Here is a 21,890-nt window from a genome sequence, read left to right as displayed (position 1 = left end):
AAAGTACAAGTTTAGGTAGAGTTTGGCTTGGTGGAAGTGAAATACGTTCACGTAACGATAGTGCATGTTTAAATGTGGATTTGTGGCCTGCTCCCGCAGACTCTGATAGTGGCTTGGATTAAAGGGAATCTGAATGTGTACATCTCTCGTGAGTTGTGGGATGACCTGCTGGCAGTGCTCTCCTCTCTCACCTGCTGGGAGGAGCTGGTCACCGAGTGGTCCCTCACCATGGAAACGCTCACCAAGGTGCTCGCTCGCAACCTGTACAGCCTGGATCTGAATGAGCTGCCTCTGGATAAACTCAGTGAACAGAAACAGAAGAAACACAAGGGCAAGGGTGAGAACACAAACACACACACACGCACTGTCATGATCTCAAATTCATCATAGCCCACCCATGCACACGCTGGTATTCCGTAGGGCTGACTCTGAAGCACCTTTATTGGTTTGTATTATATGACACGACACTGTATAGATGTAGAAAATGTCGTAGTGAAGGTCGCAAGTATTTCATACTTTTTTTTTTTTTTATTCAATCTTTGTTTCGTTTCTCTGTATTAACGTGCATCTCCGGGCTGACCTCTAGGTGGCGCCCATGAGGGCCAAAAGATGGTGGTGGACCGTTCCTTTTCTAAGGGCTGGAGCAGAGACCCACCAGGCCAGGCGGCTGCCATGAGACAGCGCAGTGCCACGACGGCAGGTTCCCCAGGCATTGAGAAGGCCAGGAGCATCGTCAGACAGAAGACTGTGGGTGAGTGACAGCTAGGGAATCCCCCGCTCACCACACCTACCCTCACTAAAATGGGTCAGGACACAAAACTCCATTGTAGGATCGCTCTGTGATGCTTCTAAAGTAGTGCAAACTTTGCCCTGTTTTCCCTCAACAAAGTTTAGCACAAGAAATAATACTCACACTCAGGTCACAGAGTCAGATGAACGATCTGACCGTACCGTAATGAGTACTGAATTTTGTTAGAAGAGGGTGCATAAATTGCGTGGGTGCGAGTGTTTTGGAAATCTGGTCCTACGTCAACAAAGAGCGTTGCGTAACGGAACCTCCATTGGCCGTACCCTTATCACAATCTTAACAGCGTGTTTTTTCCTCTTCTCTCTGCATAAACAGTTTAAGTGCTGGGGTTCCATTCAGATCTAGATGTGCCTTTGGGAATAGATGCCGATGTGTTTGAAGACCAGTGATTTTATAAAGCCAATGGAATGCGCAAAAGGCCATTTCCTCATAGCCTTTCCACTTTTTCTTCTCTCTCTCCTGTCCCTCCCTCTCTAATGCTCACTGCTTTTCGCCCATCACGACACCCTCACCTCACTCTCTCTCCCTCTCACACTCTTTCCTCCTCCCACTTTATTCCTTCTCTCACTCTCCCTTTCCCTTCTTTTACATCTCTCCGTCCTTCTTACCCCATCACTCCATCTTTCTCTCTCTCTCTCTCTCTCTCTCTCTTTCTCTCTGTGGCGTGCTGTAGCCCTGCGCAGCTGCTCCACAGGTGACAGCCTGCTGTCCTCAGCCTTTATCCGCAGTGCTAAAAGTGCTCCTGTCCTGATCCATCCTCTTCACCCTCTCCTGCCTGACTCTGTCCTCACTCCCCTAGCTGACGAGCTGTCAGGTAGAGCCCTCTACGCCTGTATCTGCACTCCAGAACTGTGTCCGTCTGTCTGTTTGCCTGTCTGTCTGGGTTTGTTTTCATCTGCATGCCCGACTTCACCAAGACCAGTTTTCACTGGCTGAATCTAGCACTTTCTGTTCTGTATATCCATGCCTGCCTCTGTCCATACCCCAGACAATTTTCAGATGTGTGTGTGTGTGTGTGTGTGTGTGTGTGTGAGAGAGAGAGAGAGAAAGAGAGCGAGCAAGGGCAAGAGATTGTTTGTTTTTTGCCCACCTCATTGATCTTTTGAGCCAATCCTCTGTTTGACTTTCATATTTCGGACAATCTTTATTTTTAGGCCAGACTGGCATGTCTTTGTATGTGTGTGAGTGTTTGCTTATCTTCTGACATACCCAGTGCACCATGTATTGCCCTCTGTTTCCCAGCTTGCTTTGTTTTCCTGGCTTTAACTAATCTGTTTTGTTCTCTTTTTTTATGGACTTGTTTCCATGCGAACCTAATAAGACTATTTTTCATAATCGTGTTTTAAATGACAAATATTATTAACTCATTTCTGGAACCATGGTTTATTCCATCAGTCGCCTCTTTTTTTTATTTATATTTTTTATTTATTTTGTCCAGACCTCTTGAAGCCATGCGGTACTTTGACATTTTATTTGGTATGGCTGTGATTTTTCAATTCAAGTCTATTAACTATCCAAAAAAGTGAGATTTGGTATTGGTATGTGCAGCCTTTATTTAATCGGTTTATGCACGCATGTGTGTGCGCATGTCATTTTCAGAACGCTGGTATTGTGAAGAAAATGTTTAAGCCAAATATCCATTCAGATCTACATTTTCTTTTAGGATTTTATCAGTCCATCTATAAACGCAGCCGCGTATCTTTGTGTGAGTGCTCTTGCTCACAGTTTACATTTTGTATGTGTGTGTGTGTGTGTTTGGCTGTCTGTTTGTCTGCAATTGTGCTCATGTACTCTTGTGTGTGTGTGTGTGTGTGTGTGTGTGTCTGTCTGTGTGTACAGATATGGAAGAACCTCCCATCGCCCCGCGGGGGCCGCGGATCCGTCACTGCTCTCAGAGTGAGGAGACTCCCTCGTCGGAGGTGTTCTCTGCGTCAGGTGATCTGGAGCAGCCGCCCCTCCCCCGCAGCAGCAGCGCCTCCGACATCATGGAACCCTTCATCGCCGAGCGGGTCAAAGGTGCTCACCCTGTCCTAGACAGTCCCTCTCTCTCCGTCCCCTCAGCCACAGCTGTCCCTACAGACCCCCCGAGCCCCTTCCTGCCCCCCCATCAGTCCTCTGACCTCCCCAGCCTACCTGCTAGTCAGGCCTCCTCTCTGGAGGTGGGCGATAGCATTTATGACCATCTCTGTCAGATGCCAGGTCACCAACACTCCCTTCCAGATTGGAGCTGTCCAGCTGCCACCCCTCCTCCCTTTGCCGAGGGCGAGGAGGACCTTTTTAGCTCTCTCAGGGAGTATTTTGCACACAAGGAACAGGAGGAACAGGGAGGAGAGAGAGGAGTTGATAGCGAAGGGATGGAGACAGGGCCAGATAGCAGTAGGCAGGGAGAGTCAGGAGGCAGCACAGACTGGGTAGGAGAAGAGGAGTGCGAACGTAGCATTTACGAATGTTTAGAGGAGTACGACTGTGACGTGACTCCCGCCGCGGGCGGCTCCAGCGTGGAGGAGCCTGTGAGTCAGAGTTTAGGAGAGGAGAGGAAAGAGGTGCAGTTATGTAGACAGAACGCCACAGACAGAATGAGTGAGAGTGAGCCCAGCCCTCCTCCCGCTCACACACACGCACACCATCTCAGGTCACGGCTGGGACGGGCCGGCCCCAAAAAACGCCACGTCGGCGGGGTGCACGTCAGCTTCCGCCCCTCCACGGAGTCCGTGCAATTCCACAACCCCCTCGACCCCAAAGAGGCACACTGGAAGACGCGCCTCCGCCGTCTCAGTCACTTAGGCAGCCACCACTCTTCCTCGTCTTCCTCCTCCTCCTCCTCTGTGGGCGGGGGTGGGGGAGGCCCGGGGGCAAAGGTCAGGGAGGGCTCCGGGGAGGGGACCTGCGGGGAGGTCGGGGAGCGGGAGGGGGGTGTCGGCAGCAGCGGGACAAGGCGTGGTCGGCTCGGCCGCCCCTCTCTCCGACACCGGGGGCTCCGCTCTAGGTCTCAGGAGTCGGGCTGCAGCCCCTCGAGGCAGCAGGTGGCGCTGTTGGGTGGCGTGTATAAATCCGTGGTCCATGCTCTCTCCAAGCCCAAGAGCCACGCATCTCCCCAGAGGCACAGCCACAAAAGCCCAGCCACTGAGGCACCCCTGAGGGACCTGTACACTCATGTTATGGGCTATTTTGGAAGAAAGGCACCAGGTGAGGACTTTGGGGTGCACCAGTCACCCCTGCAACAACATGGAAGACAAAAAAAAAAAAAAAAAAAACGAAAAAAAAAGCCTGTCTCCTGTTTTCCTTTTTTTTAAACGGTTTGATTTTTTGCTGAATGCGGATTGAAGCTTTTTTTTCTTTTTTGTATTTCCTTTTTGAAAGTAGCTCTGTCCAAAAAAAAAAAAAAAAAAAAAGACCCAAAGGCCGACGGCCCCCCCCCCCCTCCTCTGGGACGGCTTCCCACCCCTCCTCCTCCTCCTCCGGCTTCTGGGACCTAATCTCTGCTGCCCCTCTTCCCCCCTGGATGCTGCATGCAGCCTCACGCCTGTCTCCCAGCCTTTTCTCTCTCTCGCACACATGTACAACACACACAAACACACACACAACCATAAACCTATACAAATACACACACACACACACACACACACAAAGGAACACAGATTCACACTTCAGCATCTCAGGAAACATGCTTCTCAACACATCGACTTCAGTTGGTACCTTCAAGCAGATGTGTAACCGATAGTCTTTTCCAATCTTGACTGTCTACATTACCTCTTATACGAATAAACATGATAGCCTGTTGCCGGGGAAACGGCCCTGGGTCGCCATGGTTGCGAACACGAGTTCCAGTTCATTCTCAGCCAGAAGAGGGCAGCACAGCATCTCTGATGGATTCAGATCCATTTAACCTCAGTAAGACAAACTGGCAGAAAGGAATGGAACCGTGTCTCTTTATGGCCTAATTATGTCAGAACCAAACTAAAACCGGTCAGCATTCTCTCTCTAACGTGCAGCTGAGGTTGTAGCTTAACCTCTGTGTGTGTATAACACATGAAGAGCTTCTTAGCTGTCAAAGCTTAGTTTAGGCTTCACAACATGAATGCCCATTTAAACTCATAAAATACCGTCTATGGATAATTTTGCAAGCTGCTAGTGTGGTAGGCCCCTCTCTGACCGGAACACACTCTAAATCTAACCAGTCTTTCAAAACGAAAAGACGTCTGCACACAGAAACCCCCCCCCCTGCTTTGTCATATAGCAGTTATCTCGAGAACTAATCCCGTAACATTTTGCTTTGGGTCGGAGGCTGCCTCATCTTTCAGTGAATGCCCCCCCCCCCCCCCCCCCCATAACACACTTATAGCTCTCCCAATTAACCCCAGTCTACAAAAACAAGGGCAGATTAACTTGGTTGTTTTTGTTTGTTTGTTTTTAACCTGAGCGGTAGGAGGAAACCTGGGCTCGCTCCCTCTCATTCTCTCTTTCTCTTCTCTGTATGGGGGACTGCATGATCTGTGAGTAGCACTTGCATTGCTTCACTGGTTGACATGAGTTTTGTGTGGTTGGCTTCTTTTTAAGGGTTGTTTTTCCGAGCCATGGGCTGCAGGCATCCCTGTATGTTTAAACCACAGGGCTTCTTGTGTTTTTTTTTTTAATTTTTAATTTTTTTTTTCCCGTCATATTAAATCCACTACACGTTGTCCACAAACACACTGATAATCTATACATTTTCAGTCAAGAGACGTAGTCAGCCAAGTCATCCTTCTAATGAGGACTCAGAGACATGTTAGCCTGTTCTACTTTATTTAGGGTCACACTTTGTACTCCTGTAGAAGAGAGCGCCGTTCTTGACTGACACAGATTCAGAGAGTTCTGCCTGGTTGACGGCATGTTGTGTTGTTTATCTGAACACAGCCAATAAAGAGGAGTTGGCTCAGAAGATGCGTCCCGTGTCCAGCGACGCTGGCAACAGTAACCCAAACGTCAGTGACCTCATGGACGAGTTTATCCAGGAGCGCCTGCGGGTCAAGGGAACTTCAGTGAGTTCATATTCCTCTGACAAATCGGCGCACGCACACACACACACACACACACACACACACACACACACGCACACAGATGTGTTCTTGCATCTTGTCACCTTCATTTCACTAAGTTGATAACATTTGGTGTTTATAATGCAGTTGGATTTATGTAACTCTGTAAACTCTCCATTGATTTCTTTCAGTCTCCAGTTGATTAATTGATTAGCCTGTCAATCACCAGTATTCAGTCTTGTGTCATTGGATTTTAAGCCGTAAAAAAAGGCTTGCTTTGACTTGTAGTTTTTGTCTTTTCTGCCTTGCCTGCTAAGCTGACCTGGTTTCTTGAAAAGTTTGCCTTGAAGATCTAAGCATACATTCTGAATGCATTCCAGTCTCAACTGTTATCATAGTCAGTCAAAAGTTATATTTTTATAGTTATATTTTTATATTTTTTTAATACTTGTGACTTGTAAAGATAGGTGGTTTTGATTTTGTTTTTTTGTTGTTGTTTTTTTTTGAGTGAAATGCAATATCTGTTTTTTTCTCAGTTCATTTCTTACTGGATAAGAATGTCTCTGTAGATTGAGATGCAGTTCGAAGAGATTCAGAATAGTCATTGAGGTTTTTCGTGTCAAGCTACCTTTGTTTACAAAAGTAAAAGTAAAGCTGCTACAGCCTGCTTTACCTGCTGATTCTTTGGCTGCACCGTGTGGTTACTCTAGTGTAGAAATGGACAGTGTTAAGGAAAGCAGCAGGTCAAGCTTTGATCCCACGGGAACAGTTGCTGTGAGACTGTGTCATGTGGAAACTGTTCCTTTCCAGACAGATCAATGGCACCGTCCCTCCAAATGTGATTCACGTCTATCAGAAACAAATCAGAGTAGCCAAACAGATATCCTCTGGTATAATGATCAGGATCTCATGGCTTGCAGTGTAATGACCTAAAGAGAGGTCTAGAAGCATCAGGACTGAGGTTAAAAGAGGCCACTGTCATGGCTTCTGTAACCGCAAGGAGTCTCAGCTGAGCGACCGGCTTGTTAGGCGCGTCGATTTATGCCAAGGGGGTCATCGTGAGAGGAGGTCTGGTGAAGCTCCAGCCATTCAAATGTCGGGAGATAAAAATGCAGTGGGGAACAGCGGTCTGTAGTTTCTGGCGTCAGCAGAACGCCTTTTTTAAGGAGAGGCGTGATGTGAACCATGATGATAGTATCAGACCATAAGTGAGAGAGGAGTTTATCTTGGTATCAAACAGGGGAGAATGTCCCAAAGCTTGTTGGAATGAAGCACGGACCACGTCAAACAGACGGGTTGTCAGATTGCGAGGAGGCTGAAATGAGAGTGGTCTCCTTCGGGACGGTCGTGCCCTGTCCAAAAGGCACGAGTGAGCAGTGAATGCCTCGATGAGCCTAACATAAAAAGATGTAAAACACAAGCCATAACTGTGTCAGTCCCACCTGATCTCAACCCAGTAGAACATTTATGGGAGGTCCTGGACCAGTGCCCCGATTGCCCAGGTGTTTTCCACTTGCGAAGAGCCAATGATGGAATTTGTTGTTGAAGAGCAGCGGTGCATGACTCCTGTAGAGTTCCAGACACTTGTAGAATCTCTGCTAAGGCACACTGACACCGTTCCATTCGACTAGCAGTGATCCAACACTCTCATAAGATGTGTTATGTTAGTGTTCTCTTAACATTGTCAGCCACTTGAACCAATATAAACTAAGTCTGAGAAACTGATGAACCATTTACATCTAGCGGTGATAACATTTTTTTTCTAATTCTAATTTGTTTTGAGGGTTTTGTTTTTTTCCCCCACAATACGTGGAGATATAAATGTATAAATGAAGAAATCTGGTTTAGTAATTTGTTTTTTTTTTTTTTTGGAACTGATACAAGGAGGGAAACGGAAGAAATAACTTCGCACGAACACTTCTAAATAATCGAGCGGGGGGTTCTGTGCGTCGTGGTTGTATGTTTACTGTTTCCTCCAAAATATTCCCGACTTGATCACCAGGTGTGAAAATAATGATGCAGGAAACAGCGGAGACCTAAAAGGCTTTTTTTTTTTTTTTTTTTTTTTTTTTTTTACAGTAGTGCGTACACAGGCACACCTGCAGAAATGTCGGTCAGAGTTTGGCAGTCCTCTCCAGTAGAGGCACTGTCAGAGAATGCAAGGCTGTTTGACATAACTGTCGTGCATCACGCGCGACTTCACAGATGGCAACATCAGAACGCCAACAGCCTGTTGTAAAGGAGTTATCTGTATCTTCTGTCATCTTTTTTTATTCTTGTTTGGTTTGGCATACAACTATTTTTTACAGATTTTTATACTAGAAAATTGAAATTCCCTTGTGTTGTGGGTCGTCTGAAAAAAAAAAAATGATACGCAGCATGACTGTACTGCTCTGGAAAATGGAGCGTGTTGTTGGATTTTCTTGTGATTTTACAAGTAAACAAACCGGAGCAAAAGCGCGCTTGGAGAAAAGCTTTATTTGGTGATGGTGGAATCTGGCAGCAAGTCAGCTTGTGCCGCAGCTTAACTCAGAGAACTGTTACTGTGATCGGCCTTTTACACCATGAAGCAGACAGACAACAGGTGTACAACGTTGCTTGATGCAGATCAGAATCTAGGTGTTAATGCTAAATTCCCCTTTTGTCTGTGATGGCTGCCATTCGCCCATTACCGGTTGTATTTTGCCATAATCAATTGCTCTTGGCTTCAACAGTAACGCGGCGCCAAAGGTGTGAAGCTTTCTTTGTATCTATGGTAATAAGACCATCAGGTTAAACAGTTCTCCTATCATGAACCATGTCTGTTCAGATGTCACTATGATCTTACAGTGTATGGTACTGCGATATACAAACATTGTGAAAAACAGAGATGTGTCAGTATGGATGGGTTCATGCAGAAAATGCCTTTGCCCTGCAGGGTATGACAAGGCGAGGCAGCAGCCCGGGCAGTCTGGAGATTCCCAAAGACCTGCCGGAGCTCCTCAACCGACAGAACGCGACGCGGCCCGCGGACGACCCCGGCGCGCCCTCCGAGTGGACCTCGCCGGCCAGTGCCAGCGGTAGTGACCTCATCAGCTCAGATAGCCAATCAGACTCCTTCAATGCCTTCCAATACGACAACAAATTTGAAAGTAAGGGGCTTACAGCAATCTTTTATTTGAACAACTAGGGAAGAAAACACTCTTTCCCAAATTCATAAATCGATGGAATTTGCTATATCCAAGTATATGAATTTGTAATATTTTGTATCATAAGAGAATATCCTATGCTGTCATCTCGTTGGAAAATAAGAAGAATTTTCATATTTCACTTGTGCGGGATTCCTGTGATCGTAGACATTTTGTTTAGAAAGCTTCCTCAGGATCGATCAAGCACGTGCTCTGTGGTCACATCATAGGCCGCGTGTGACATGAACACGCCCTTTGTGGTGTGAATGGTGTGTTTTGGATGTGTAGATTTCACCTTTGGGCCAGAGGCATGCGCGGTGGGCTCTTTGGATCAGGACAGTCTGGGAGGAGCGCCACAGACGGCAGAGGAGCAGGAGCTGTCCAGCCTTACCCTCCACATCGACTCCGAGACGAGCAGCCTAAGCCAACACGGCCTGTCTGCAGACACAGTCACCATCACTGGTACCAGAAACTCACCCATACCTGTGTGACACACACTCGTGATATTACTGTCACTGATGGCAAATAGCCACTGTCATCTACCTCAAACACATCTACAGGCACTGTGACAGGTATCAGATTCATAACACCACCCACACGTGTAACACCTTTTTAATGAGGCCTGCTGTAGACAACACTCGCCGTCGGTGTCATTTGGTTTTGCACGGTGTCATCAAAGACACATACACACACAGAATCATTATCAGATTGTGTTGTCAGCAGTATCAGGTGCTTGTTATTACGGTAATCGTAAACGAACTCACTGTTGCCTCCATCGCTCGCCCACATCGGTCCCCGTAACACACGCCTACACGCACAACCGTACTCATAACGCGAGCGCACGCCCGCTGTTATTTCCGTAATGTATGCACACGCCCACAGCCAATCTCCGTATTACGTACACACACACACACACACCCATTCGCACCCTGTCATCCCCGGACGAACACGCATGGTTGGATGCTTTTCAGTATCTTTGCGCTGATCTGTAGTAGGGGTAAAGAGTGGTAAATGCTGATTTGATGTGTTTTCCGTCTGCAGGATCAGAGAGTGCCTCTCCCATGCACTCCCTGGGAGGATCTCGCTCACAGACCCCCTCCCCCGCCACGCTGACGGCAGAACACGTCGAACACAAAGACCTGCAGCTGGACGAGAAGCTGCATCACTCTGTGCTGCAGACGCCGGACGACCTGGGTAACAGGCTCTCTCTGCCTCGCACATACGCACGCTCAGAACGCCGTTAAAAGAAGAACCGACCGACACTGTTAGGTCTATTGAATTTGGATCATTTGGGCTATCAGAGTCTCTTTTACTCAGGGTACGTTGGAATCTGTCTCTTTTCAGAGACCAGTGAGTTCCCCACAGAAGACTGCAGTGTCATGGCTGGAGGGTCACTGACTGGTTGGCATGCCGACGTCGCCACGGTGATGTGGAGGAGAATGCTTGGAATTCTGGGTGATGTCAACTCAATCAAAGACCCAGAGATTCACGCACAAGTTTTCGACTACCTCTGTGAACTGTGGCAGAACTTGGCCAAGGTTAACTCTCTCTCTCTTCTCTCTCTCTCTCTCTTTCTCTCTCTTTTACACACCCAGACACAAAGCCCGTTGCGCTCATAACAGCATGCTTGAAAAGAGTATTACTGTAACCTGCAGCGATTCATTTTAGAGTCCCTCATCTTTCTCTATGTCAAATTCTCCAGATCAGAGACAACCTCGGCATCTCCCTTGACAACCAGTCGTCTCCGCCCCCTCCAGATCTGATCCCGCCCCTGCGCATTCTTACCCCCTGGCTCTTCAAAGTGGGTGTGCTTTATCTGATTTTACTGAACATACAAGGCATTCTGCAGACTTGTTCCTCTTCTCGTAGAGTTGCTCTTAATATTTTATTTCTTTTTACTTTATTGTAATTATGACTGTACTGTATTCCTTCTTGGACATGAAACTTCGTACCACTGAAACACTGAATAAGCCTTGCCCTCTATGGTTCAACACAATGTACTTTATGCTCTGTTGCATTGACCGCTCATGTAAAAAGTGTACGAGTTGACATTTGATCTTTACGTTACCCCTGTGCAGGCCACTATGCTGACAGAGCGATACAAGCAAGGGAAGCTACACGCCTATAAGCTCATCTGTAAGATCATGAAGAGGAGACAAGACGTGTCGCCCAACTCCGATTTCCTCACTCACTTCTACAACATCATGCACTGTGGTCTGCTGCACGTCGACCAGGTCTGTGGGGATATATATCAGCCTCTCTCTGTTCGACCGTCACGTACTTCTGAGTGAGAGGAGTCGTGTGAGATGCCTGTGTTTGTGTCTCTGACTCTCTGTCTCTGTCTCTCTCTCTCTCCCCCTCTCTCTCTCTGTGTTCACCTCAGGACATAGTGAATACCATTATTAAGCACTGTTCTCCACGATTCTTCTCCATTGGACTCCCTGGAGCCACCATGCTCATCCTGGACTTTATTGTAGCGGCTAGCCGTGTGACGGCGTGTTCCTCTCTCAACGTGAGTTGCGTGCGCTGAGACCATCGCAAACTGTCTCACGGTGTCGCTTTACGCAGAGACCGCTCTGAGGAACCTCCTTGGCTATCTTATCCTAAAAAATGACTTTTTCTGTGCCCTCAGAAACGGAGAAAAATCAGCAGTGTTTGAAAAGCCATTTTAGTTTCATGCTCTGTTTGTTTGACCTTTTTGAGCATGAGTGCACTCTGTGATTAATTGCCTTTGATCAGTTATCAATAAACAATAGATTTTTCTGTGGATTATCAATATTCAAACTTGGTTCCTAAGCGTTGATGAACACATTGACTAACTTAAGTGATTTGTAAATTCTTTAAGACCCAGTAAATTCATCTGGCTTATGTCTAACCATCTCTCTCTCTCTCAATCACTCCTTCTCTCCCAGGCCCCCAGAGTAGAGGCTCAGATCTTGTTGGGTTCATTGGTGTGTTTCCCCAACCTGTATGAAGAACTACCTGCTCTGCACCCCACCACGGCAGATGTGGTCATGACCAAATTTAGAGATGTGAAGGTACTGTCCATTTGGTCCTCACAGTTACGCATGTCCTCAGTGAGAAGTGGTGGAAACAGCAGTGGTCAAGCTATAGGTGCTGCCGTTAGGGACCCAGGACCTGATGCAGGGCCTTACTCATTGCCCATCACTGGGGCCTAGTGTCATTGTAGCCCTAACAGTGAAATTAGCAATCCAGTTTTTGCCAACCCTGTGACATCTTTTGGCAGTTTCCCTGTAACCCTTCATCCATTAACCACATGAACCCCCCCCCCCCCTTTTTTTTTTTTTTTTTTTTAAACTTGCAGCTCACCTGAATCAAAGAACTAAGGGTTGACTGATTCTCTCAGCGATTGAATCAGGTTTTTTCTAACGCTGATATGTCTCACAGAGGGAGGTCCCCCTCCAGAACTGAAAATGGGTACCACTGCCCTAATGTCCCATTTGTTACTGAAAGCAACAGCCCTCCAATCACGGCCCGTATACCCAAACCCTGTGCCATCTGCTGCCCTATTCTGCCGTGACTATATGATTGTATGCGGCCGGGGCGGCGGCGTAGAGCGCGTGGAGGTGCGCTTTGGAGGCGGTAATTGCGTCTATGCAGATGTGAGGGAGTGGTGCTAATGCGGTAATGAGAGATCAGTTATGCTGTAGGCAGTCCTACAGGCCGCGGGGGCTGTTGTTATTGTGCTGGCTGTGTTGATCCTATTCACAGTTAGAAGACTTAATGCTATGCACGGAAACGTCTCCTATTCAGATGGAAAAATTCACCTGATGGCATCTGTTAACCAAATCCTGGTTGTGAATAACAAGACATTGGTTTATCTTATCCAGGGTTGATGTGTGTGTGTGTGTGTGTGTGTGTGTGTGATATTGAATGAGTGAAAGAGGATGCATGTTTTGTGTGACTTGGAGTGAGAGACCATGTGTGAACTGTGCTTTGTTTGTGAGAGGGAGAGAGAGTGTCAGTTTTCAGTGTCAGTTGGGTCCGTTTCCAGGCAGTTAAGTTATATTCTTTTTGTGATGTTAGACGCCTCTATGTCAGATTTTTGCCTTCCTCTTCTGAGCTGTTGATCTGTCTCGATTCATTATTGGGTTGTTTGTGTTATGTCTCTCTCACGCTCTCCCTGTATGTCGAAAAGAGAAAAAATAGAGGAAATCGCTAGTCCGCCTCCTCAGAGAGAAAAAGAGAAAACACACAGTCTGTGTATGAGAGGCTGGTTGATGCCTCAGTAGTCTTCAGCTGATCAAACATGAATCAACTGCTTGTAATTCTCAGTAGTGTTCTACACGCTCAGCTCTGTCACTGTGTTACTTTCAGCTCACTTGTTTTTCTGGCCATTTCTCACTATATCAAGAGTTCACCTCTGTGTGTGTGTGTGTGTGTGTGTGTGTGTGTGTGTGTGTGTGTGTGTGTGTGTGTGTGTGTTTCAGGAGCACATCATCAAGCACATCTTGAACTCGGCGAGAGAAGAACCCTCGGCACCAGCCAGGTACGCGCTTGGTCAAGCCCCCACACGGCACGTTGTCTTCAGTTCACCGATGACTGGTCTAACTGTGCACATAGAGGAAGAGATTGTGGAGAACCTGTTAACTTCATAGTTACCGCTGTTTCATTCCTCCTCATGGAAAATGAATTGGAATACAGTTCAGTTGGAACAACTTGCACATTACAACGATTGCTTTTTTTTTGTGTGTTCTCAGTGACGTCAGATTATAAGGTTTTTATGTCAGGCGTATGTCATCTTTTAGAACAGTCCTGTTCTGAAATACTTATCTGTCAATTTGGATGTCTTAGTGCTGCAAATGTTTAATGTCATAGATTTAAAATATATTAATCCTAAACCATCCAAGTAGGAAAAATTCTCAAAAGTTCACTGTCACATGAACTGAAGATGGAACTGCTCTGGAATTAGAGGTGCAGTTTGATGTATTCCATGGACCGTAATGGCTGACTTTCTACAGTTAAAACAATATGTATCATTTATTCCCATTGTTTCCATCAATAAGGACGCTAATAGCAGCATGTTTAAAATCAGTTATCACAGCCAGCGGAATGACTCAAATCCTCAGTGAAAGAGTCGCTTTAAGGTAAGAAGGGGGATCGTGGAAAAAAGGAAAGAAAAGAAAATTTTAAAAATGCCAAACTCGTCCTTTAACCTTCACGGAGTTTGACCTTCACTTAATCACGATGATCATCTGCGGTCAGAGCTTTTCCGGGTCATTAAATGTACCTTGGATAATTTGAAAATCGTTATTGTCCACTTTACAAAAAAGCCATCTGCCAGACAGATTAATGAACATAATAATAGTGATAAGTGTGAGGATGGTAGCAGTGTGCTCAGGGAGGTATTGGGGTCGGGGTTAAAATCAATGCAGGGCTATTTGTCTCCTCACGCCAGACAGATTAAGCCCAGTGTCATTTAAAATAATCTGGGGACTCTGTCAGATTACTGTGGATTCCCCAGCTCAGGTCACTTAAGAATGTTCCCCACCTCCAGGGGTAGGGGGGGGTGGAATAGGTGCAACTTTTGGCGTCTGTGCCGTGGTTTTGGTAAAGGGCTGAACGTCCAGCTCAGGGGGCGGGGTCCTAACACACCAGTGGCTGGAGGGGGGGTGAGTCAGCAGTATTGCCCAGCAGACAGAAATCCTTGACATTAAGTGACATGGGCATGAAGTTGCTTAATGTGTGTGTGTTTGTTTCAGGTGTGTGGCTCTCTGCAGTCTGGGCATCTGGCTATGTGAGGAGCTGGTACACGGCACACGCCACCCTCAGATCAAAGAGGCACTCAATGTCATCTGTGTCACTCTAAAGGTAAACAGCAGTGACACCACAAAGCTTTTTTTTTTTTTTTTTTTAATAGAAAAGCTCTTCCTACAGCCCTGAGACTCTGTGTTGACTGTCATCTAACCCATGCCTAGCACTGTGAGTGTGAACAGCAGATATGATGGCAGTACCCACCTTCTCAGTCATGTGGAGCAGGAACTGAGAGCAGAGGCAGTCTACACTGGCACAAGGGTGGGCTTCTCATCCAGAAGAAGCTTACCACAACCCCTCTGTCTCTATGCATACACACACACACACACACACACACACACACACACACACACACACACACACACACGCCCCGCCAGCCCGTCCCAGCTAAATCTGGCCTGTCAACATGTTTGGCTTCTCTGTTCTGCACAGACAGAAGGCTAATCCACTGAAGAATGCACGCTCCAGCGACTTCGAGGAATTATTATATTTCTGTCTGAAAAGAGGGCTAGAGCCAATCAGACCCCCCCCCCCCCCCACCCCTTAGCCTGCTTGCTCTCCTCCAATCAGTCAAACCACCCAGTGATGAGGGCTTTTGTTCTTTGGGCCTCTTGGTGAAACTGGTTTTGATGGATCAGTATCTGAGTAGAGCAGATGACTGTATGAGAGAGATACTCTTTCTCCTTATGTATCTCTTTCTCAATATTCACTACCTGTGTGTCTTGGTCTTGTATCTGTGCAAGTGTGTGAATCATAATTTGAGTCTGGTCCAGGTCTTTGTATTAGGCCTGGAAAAGACTCCTCTTCATTCTGATCAATGTAGATAAGGCCACTGGAACAGTGTACAGGTTATGTGAGGTGTTGTTCTCATAGCGATGCTGAGATTGGACTGATTTTATTTTTATCTTGTAGTTCCCCAATAAAACTGTCGCTCTGGTAGCCTCGGACATCCTGCACTTGCTGATAAACTATGTGGACGACTTGCAAAAATTCCCACCGGACACTCCAAAGAAAATAGTCGAGGTAACCGTAGTCCTGCCTTTTTTCAGAACAGATAATAGCACAGAACTTGTCGTGCTGTCCGTAATTTTATTGTTTAAACTTTAACATGTGACAAAAGGTTAGGGTTACGTTCAGCCTGCCTTTTGCAATGAAGAAAAGGATTGTTAATGACTTTACTCTCTGTTGTGTTAGTCACTGTTTGCTCCGAGAAAAAACACGCGTTTGTTGTTTTTCCAGATCCTCATAGCAACCATCACCTACCTGCTTCCTACCACTGAGTCCTCACCTCATGAGCTAGACAAGAGGGTAAGATCCATGTACACACACACACGCACACACACCCTCTTATTTTAAATAGGAGATGTCGGTAATTCAATTTCATTTGACAATAATAGAAAATATGAAACATTATCTACATAAATATCTAAGCAATTCTAGTCACTTGTACACGCAGAGCTAACGTCATTCGCGCTCATTAATACGTCAGTAGTTTGTCAGCTCTCCAAGACCCAAATCCATTTAACACATTTCTGAAATCCACTGCGTTTGGTAGAGCTGCACAGACAGTCCACAGTGTTAATGAGCATAACGTTGACTGGCCTCTCTTGTCTCTAGTTGGTGGTGTCTCTGTTACTGTGTATGTTGGACTGGGTGATGGCTCTGCCTCCTAAAACCTTACTGCAACCCGTCCAGACGCTCAACTCAGACAAGGACAGGTCCGACAAATCTGTCCTCAGCTGCATCTACAAGGTACGAGTCTGGAGTTCTCAACCTCAGTTTAACCAAGGCAGTCTTCACATGCCTGTCAGAGGGCAGAACGGAAACGAAATCAAACTGTTTTTATCAGATGTTCTTTTTTCGTTATTAAAAACCATTAACAAAGATTCTTGCCACCGCATTGGGGAACTGCGGCGGGGACCTGCGACCAGGACGTCTCATAATGTCCCATTAAACGGTTTATTATATAGCCGCGCGTCTCCGAGGGGCTGATTTTGCCTTTGTGTAATTTGGAAAGGCTGTTTTTATTGGTCTGTTCTATTTGAATTACATTGTGCTTTTGTCGTTCAGGTTCTTCATGGCTGCGTGTACGGGGCTCAGAACTTCGCTAACTCCCGCTACTTTCCTATTAACCTTTCGGACCTGAGCAGCCCGGACTATGACCCCTTCCTCCATCTGGAAAGTCTGAAAGAACCGGAGCCTCTTCACTCGCCCGACTCCGAGCGCTCGACCAAAGTGCAGCCCGTCACCGAGGGTAGGGCGTCATCATCTCTCCTCTTTTCTTTCTTTTTTTTTTTTTATTGTCTTTTTTTAACACAATCTTCTTGAAAATTTTTTTTTTTCTTGTTTGTACCTTTCTTGCCGCTTACTTTTTTTTTTTGATCCAATCTTTTATTTAATGAATTCGTTTGTCTTTTTTAATATGTTTTTCGGTTTTTCTCCCTTCACCCCTCACATCCCCCTAATGTGCAAAGCCCAACTATATCTTCCTTACATGCAGCAGTTGCCACAGTCCTGAGTGAGAGACACACACACACAAACACACACAACAAGTGTTAAGTTTGCTGCTGCATCTTTTCACACTGTGAGATGAGTAGTGACGTTAAAACAATGAAATTCGTTTGGAAATCACACGACAGTATTCAAAGGTGCGTTGGCGCTGGAGTGTTACTGACTGTCGTCAGTCTGAGAGGAGACGAGTGATTCTAGTTCAGACACACGCTCAAGAAAACACAGCCAGCTGTCGGACGCTGGCCCTCCTCTGCTTCTTGGCTTCCTGTTTCTGGAATTCGCACTGTGGCACACCCCTCTGCACTGTGGCACGGTGCCTTCGCGGGGTACACTTCTCAGTCGCCCGGTCTCTTTTCGTACCCGCCATCTGTCGCCGTTATAAACTACAGCGTTTTGTTTAGGACGTACACCCCGTCGGTACAACTTTTGTTTTTCCCTCCCTCCCTCCCCCTCCCCCTCTCTCTCTCACACACTCCCTCGTCGACGCTCACCTCTCTGGATTTAACGACGCGCGTGGGCTCCCGGCCGGAGTTGAGAGCGGACGAGAAGAAATGAAGTGAACGGGATCGGTCTGCCTCTTTCTCTCACGCTCTATCTGCCGGGTTGCCTCTCTCCGTTCCCCTGAGATTGCCACGCGGCGTTAAAGCCCATCTCATCCCACTCCGTCCTGTCAGAGTGACTGAGCAGCGGGGGACCAGAGTTCTGCTCTGTCCGACACTGAGCCTGTCTTTCTCCATTAGGAGAAAATGGCTAATCATCAGCGCTTCGTGTGAGGCATGCTTTCGCCCACGCCTCTCCTCCTCCACATCCCCCCCCCCCCCCCCCCGGCCCCCACCCTTTCCTCTTCCCCTCTACCCCTCATTTTTTTTCATTTAGTTTGTTAGTCACTTACTTATTTTGGTCTGTCAAACCCCCCCCCCCCCCCCCCCCCCCCCGAGACAGCTCATTGTGAAAATGGAGGGCGTGCAGGATGTTGATCAGCGTAGAAAATTCCTTAATTTTCCGCCCTTCAGTTGAAGAATGTTGCGGCCGTTTATGACAGAGAGGTGAGTGTAGTCTGCTCGCGATTGACACACCGTTGATTGGTGAGAGCCGGTCGTTGGCACGTCCGGAGTGCTGGTATTGGGTTGCTCTCTGCGTGGTTTCTGTGCGAGTTCTGTTCGAGGAACAGAGATGAGACTCCCTCGGGAATTTTTTTTTTTTTTTTTTCCCCAGCATCAAGGCATTTGCTTCTTCTCCACATGTCGCCTGCATTCTTCATCACACCCTACTACCTTACCGTAGAGAGCTATTCACAGGAGTTCTCTGCACCTTGGCTCATCTTGGCTCTGCAGGAGATCAACATTTCTCACTCCTTCTCAAAGTATTTTAGAGACACTGATCTCCACTCTCTCTGTCAGTTTTCTCTCCTGGGCTCTCACACAAAAACTTGAGAATGGTCTTTGGCTCCAAACAAAGGCTCAATCAGATGATATAGAACTGTAAGCATTCTGACGATGTAAACCCATCTGATCATTATGAAAATGAGCACATGTGATGGAGGGGATATAAGGAAAAGAAACGTGTTTATCCCCTGTCTGGCTTTAATTTTCTCTATCTCTTCTCTCTCTCTCTCGACAGTGAGAAGTCGTATCCAGCAGGGTTTGATCTCCATCGCGGCTCGTACGGTCATCTCTCACTTGGTCGACCACCTGGGTCACTACCCGATGAGCGGCGGCCCGGCTACGCTGACCAGTCAAGTGTGTGAGAACCAGGACAACCCGTACACCGAGAGCGCAGACCTGAGTCCGGAGCTTTTCGACGCGCCCAACCTACAGTTCTTTGTCCTGAACGGCACCACGCTGATGTCTTGCCTTCAGATCCGGGCCGAAGATGGGCTCCCGGGAGGAGGAATGTCCGCCGGACTCACCACCACCAGCGCCTGCGTACGGGTCATCATCCGAGACATCTCCGGAAAACACTCCTGGGATTCGGCCATCCTGTACGGCCCACCCCACTGTGGGACGCCCAGCCAGCCGGTGCACCTTTTTAAAGGGGCTTCAACGGGGGAACGAGATAACACAAGTGACCCAGGCGAAAGAGGATGCCAGGTGGAGGAATCGGAAGAAGGCGTTCTGGTCGAGGAAGAGGAGGAGCAGGAGGAGGTGGTGGCTGAAGAAGAAGAAGAAGAAGAAGAAGAAGAAGTGGAGAAAGAGGAAGTTGTCGAGGAAGAAGAGGAGGCAGCTCTAGAGCTGATGGCTCCCCAGGCGAAGCGGAGGTGCAGGGAGGTGATCCCGTCGTGGGACTCCTTACAGGACGGGGAGGACGCTCTGGACGAAATGCTCCAGTACCTGGGTTACTCCAGCCCCGAGTGCCTGCAGAGAACCGGAGTGCCCCTCAACATCCCTGCCCCTCCCCCGGCCTGCGTCTCTGAGAAGCAGGAGAACGACGTCATCAACGCCATCCTCAAACAGTGCGCTGAAGAACGGGACTTCGCTCTTCACCGTGGCAACGAGTTGAACATGAGAGGGGTGGAGCAGATGGAACCAGGACCTCAGAGACCCCAGTCAGCCTTCTACTACTGCAGACTGCTCCTCAACATCCTGGGAATGAACTCCTGGGAGAAGAGGTGAGACAGAAGGACCTCACACTAGAGACCACCATTATAAACTGAGTTTTTGAGTTAAAAACAAACAGACAAAATAATAACACTCACACACAGACGTGAGATTTGTGTAAAGTGCAATCACAACTAACTGATTTTGTATCCCATATGACTTATACCAGTGAAAAGAGAGTTAAAGTAAGTAGGACTATTAAGTTAGTTGTTATTTTAGCCATATGAAAGTCCACCCATGGTTACTTTTCTTGCAAACTGGTGGGGCTGTACCAGATGTGTGATTAACGTCCATATGAAAGGACTTGGCCAAATCAAGCTTAGTCAGTTATCATTCATATTGGCAATTTCCTGTGGTCGTTCTCCTTCCAATCCTCTAAATCTCACCTGCACCAAACAGAGAGTGCCCCTAACTCCGGTTTAACTCATTACGTTACACAACAGTATACATCAAAGCAGATATCGCCCAAACATTGTTCATTGTTCACGGTGTCGTGAATATATTACCCAGATTATCATGTTAGCACAAGTCTGTGGATTAAAGTGTAGAGTGATGAGGTTGTATAAACATGTTGTTTCCCCTGCCTGCCTGCCTCTGTGAAGCTACAGTAATCAGCTTATAGCAGCTAGCATCTCTGCAGGATCAGCTCCTCTACTCTGTTAACTCCACTACTCTAAATTACTTACCTCTCATTCTACCTTTTTTTTTTCTTTTTTGTCTCCCCTCCCCTTTTTTTTTTTTTTTAATGTCTCTTCTTTTCAGCCCTCAGTTTCTCCAGTCCATTTAATAGCATTACAGGAAATTGCTGAATATTTACCCATGATGAATAATAGCCTGATGAGGGTCATTTTTTGCACCGAGTATAATGGCATTAATTTTCATCATATACATGCATTCTCTCATGAGCCGTTATGGGGGAAAATTGTTTTTGCAGTGCTCTCTTTCAGGCTTCTGTAACAAAACGTTTCCTTAACAGGTTTGTGTGTGTGTGTGTGTGTGTGTGTGTGAGTGACAGAGAGAGTGTGTGTGTGTGTGTGATTGTGAGCGTGTTTGTGCGCACACACGCTCTTTCACTAAAAGAGGTGTGTGTGTTTGGGGGGGGGGGGGGGGGGGGGGGGGGGGGTTCATTCTTGAGAGGTCTGTTATCTGCCGAACTGCCGTGGTGCATTTCATTCGTCGCTGATATGCAAAAGGAAAAATAAAGGAGCGCGCTACCTTTAGAATCCCTCTCTCCATAGGCTTTATTACAGACGGAGAGCAGAGAGAGAGAGAGAGAACGCATAGGGGCTTTTTAATGAGGAATTGTCCTGATTTTGCTCTCTAGGCATTCATATGTCGTTTATCCATGGTCAGAGACTAAGGCATTGCAATCCGTCGGGGCATTGTATGTGTGAGCGCGTCTAATATCGGCCTTTCATGCTGTCCCCGCGTGCGCTGTTCAAATGGCTCACTTTCAATGGAGAAAATGAAGACCATTACATTGCAACAAGCTAATAAAGAGACCTTACTCAAAAGAAAAGAGCACAAAACAAAAAAAAACAGAAAAGAAAGTCCTTTTTAGGGAGCATCGTGCGGCTTTTTACTCGTGACTCACATGTCCCTGCTGTTTCAGTTCACAACCCTCGGTCTGAACAACCAACTCAACCGAAGGCAAAAAAAGAAACTTTCTTTTACCTGTGTGTGTGTGTGTGTGTGTGTGTGTGTGTGTGTGTGTGTGTGTGTGTGTGAATGAGAGGGAGAGAGAGAGAGAGAGAGAGAAAAAGCGTGGATGTGTTTTTATATCCATTTTGCAAACTTTTTGTCTTACTTATTCAGAAAATCGGTCAGAGAAACCTTTTTTTTTTGGAGCCTCATAAAATGCAGCCCCTCCTGAGGTGTGGTCATGACTTGATGTTGTCTTGTTTGCATTTCCACCGCCGGGGCTGGTTTTCCTGGTACCTGTGACAAAAACAGGGAGGTGGACAATTAAGCAGAGCCTGCCTCTTAATGACAGCTGTGTGCTCTGAGCTGGGATTTG

General features: G+C 47.0%; 1 protein-coding gene across 1 annotated transcript in view; it reads left to right on the top strand.

Annotated features, from left to right (window-relative positions):
• Positions 1–21,890, top strand: part of ralgapa1 (Ral GTPase activating protein catalytic subunit alpha 1) — a 54,629-nt gene that overhangs the window by 11,547 nt on the left and 21,192 nt on the right. Inside the window, exons 15-33 of the mRNA XM_030770573.1 lie at positions 100–337; positions 587–751; positions 2,648–2,824; positions 5,702–5,826; positions 8,741–8,954; positions 9,279–9,452; positions 10,032–10,184; positions 10,335–10,528; positions 10,693–10,791; positions 11,069–11,224; positions 11,374–11,502; positions 11,903–12,028; positions 13,442–13,500; positions 14,714–14,822; positions 15,678–15,788; positions 16,005–16,073; positions 16,383–16,517; positions 16,836–17,019; positions 18,897–19,884. Coding sequence (XP_030626433.1) covers positions 100–337; positions 587–751; positions 2,648–2,824; positions 5,702–5,826; positions 8,741–8,954; positions 9,279–9,452; positions 10,032–10,184; positions 10,335–10,528; positions 10,693–10,791; positions 11,069–11,224; positions 11,374–11,502; positions 11,903–12,028; positions 13,442–13,500; positions 14,714–14,822; positions 15,678–15,788; positions 16,005–16,073; positions 16,383–16,517; positions 16,836–17,019; positions 18,897–19,884 — 3,605 coding nt within the window. The remainder of the gene's footprint in view (positions 1–99; positions 338–586; positions 752–2,647; positions 2,825–5,701; positions 5,827–8,740; positions 8,955–9,278; positions 9,453–10,031; positions 10,185–10,334; positions 10,529–10,692; positions 10,792–11,068; positions 11,225–11,373; positions 11,503–11,902; positions 12,029–13,441; positions 13,501–14,713; positions 14,823–15,677; positions 15,789–16,004; positions 16,074–16,382; positions 16,518–16,835; positions 17,020–18,896; positions 19,885–21,890) is intronic.

The sequence above is a fragment of the Chanos chanos genome, chromosome 1 (genome assembly GCF_902362185.1).
Source record: "Chanos chanos chromosome 1, fChaCha1.1, whole genome shotgun sequence".
NCBI lineage: Eukaryota > Metazoa > Chordata > Actinopteri > Gonorynchiformes > Chanidae > Chanos > Chanos chanos.
This window is presented reverse-complemented; position numbering and strand designations above follow the sequence as displayed.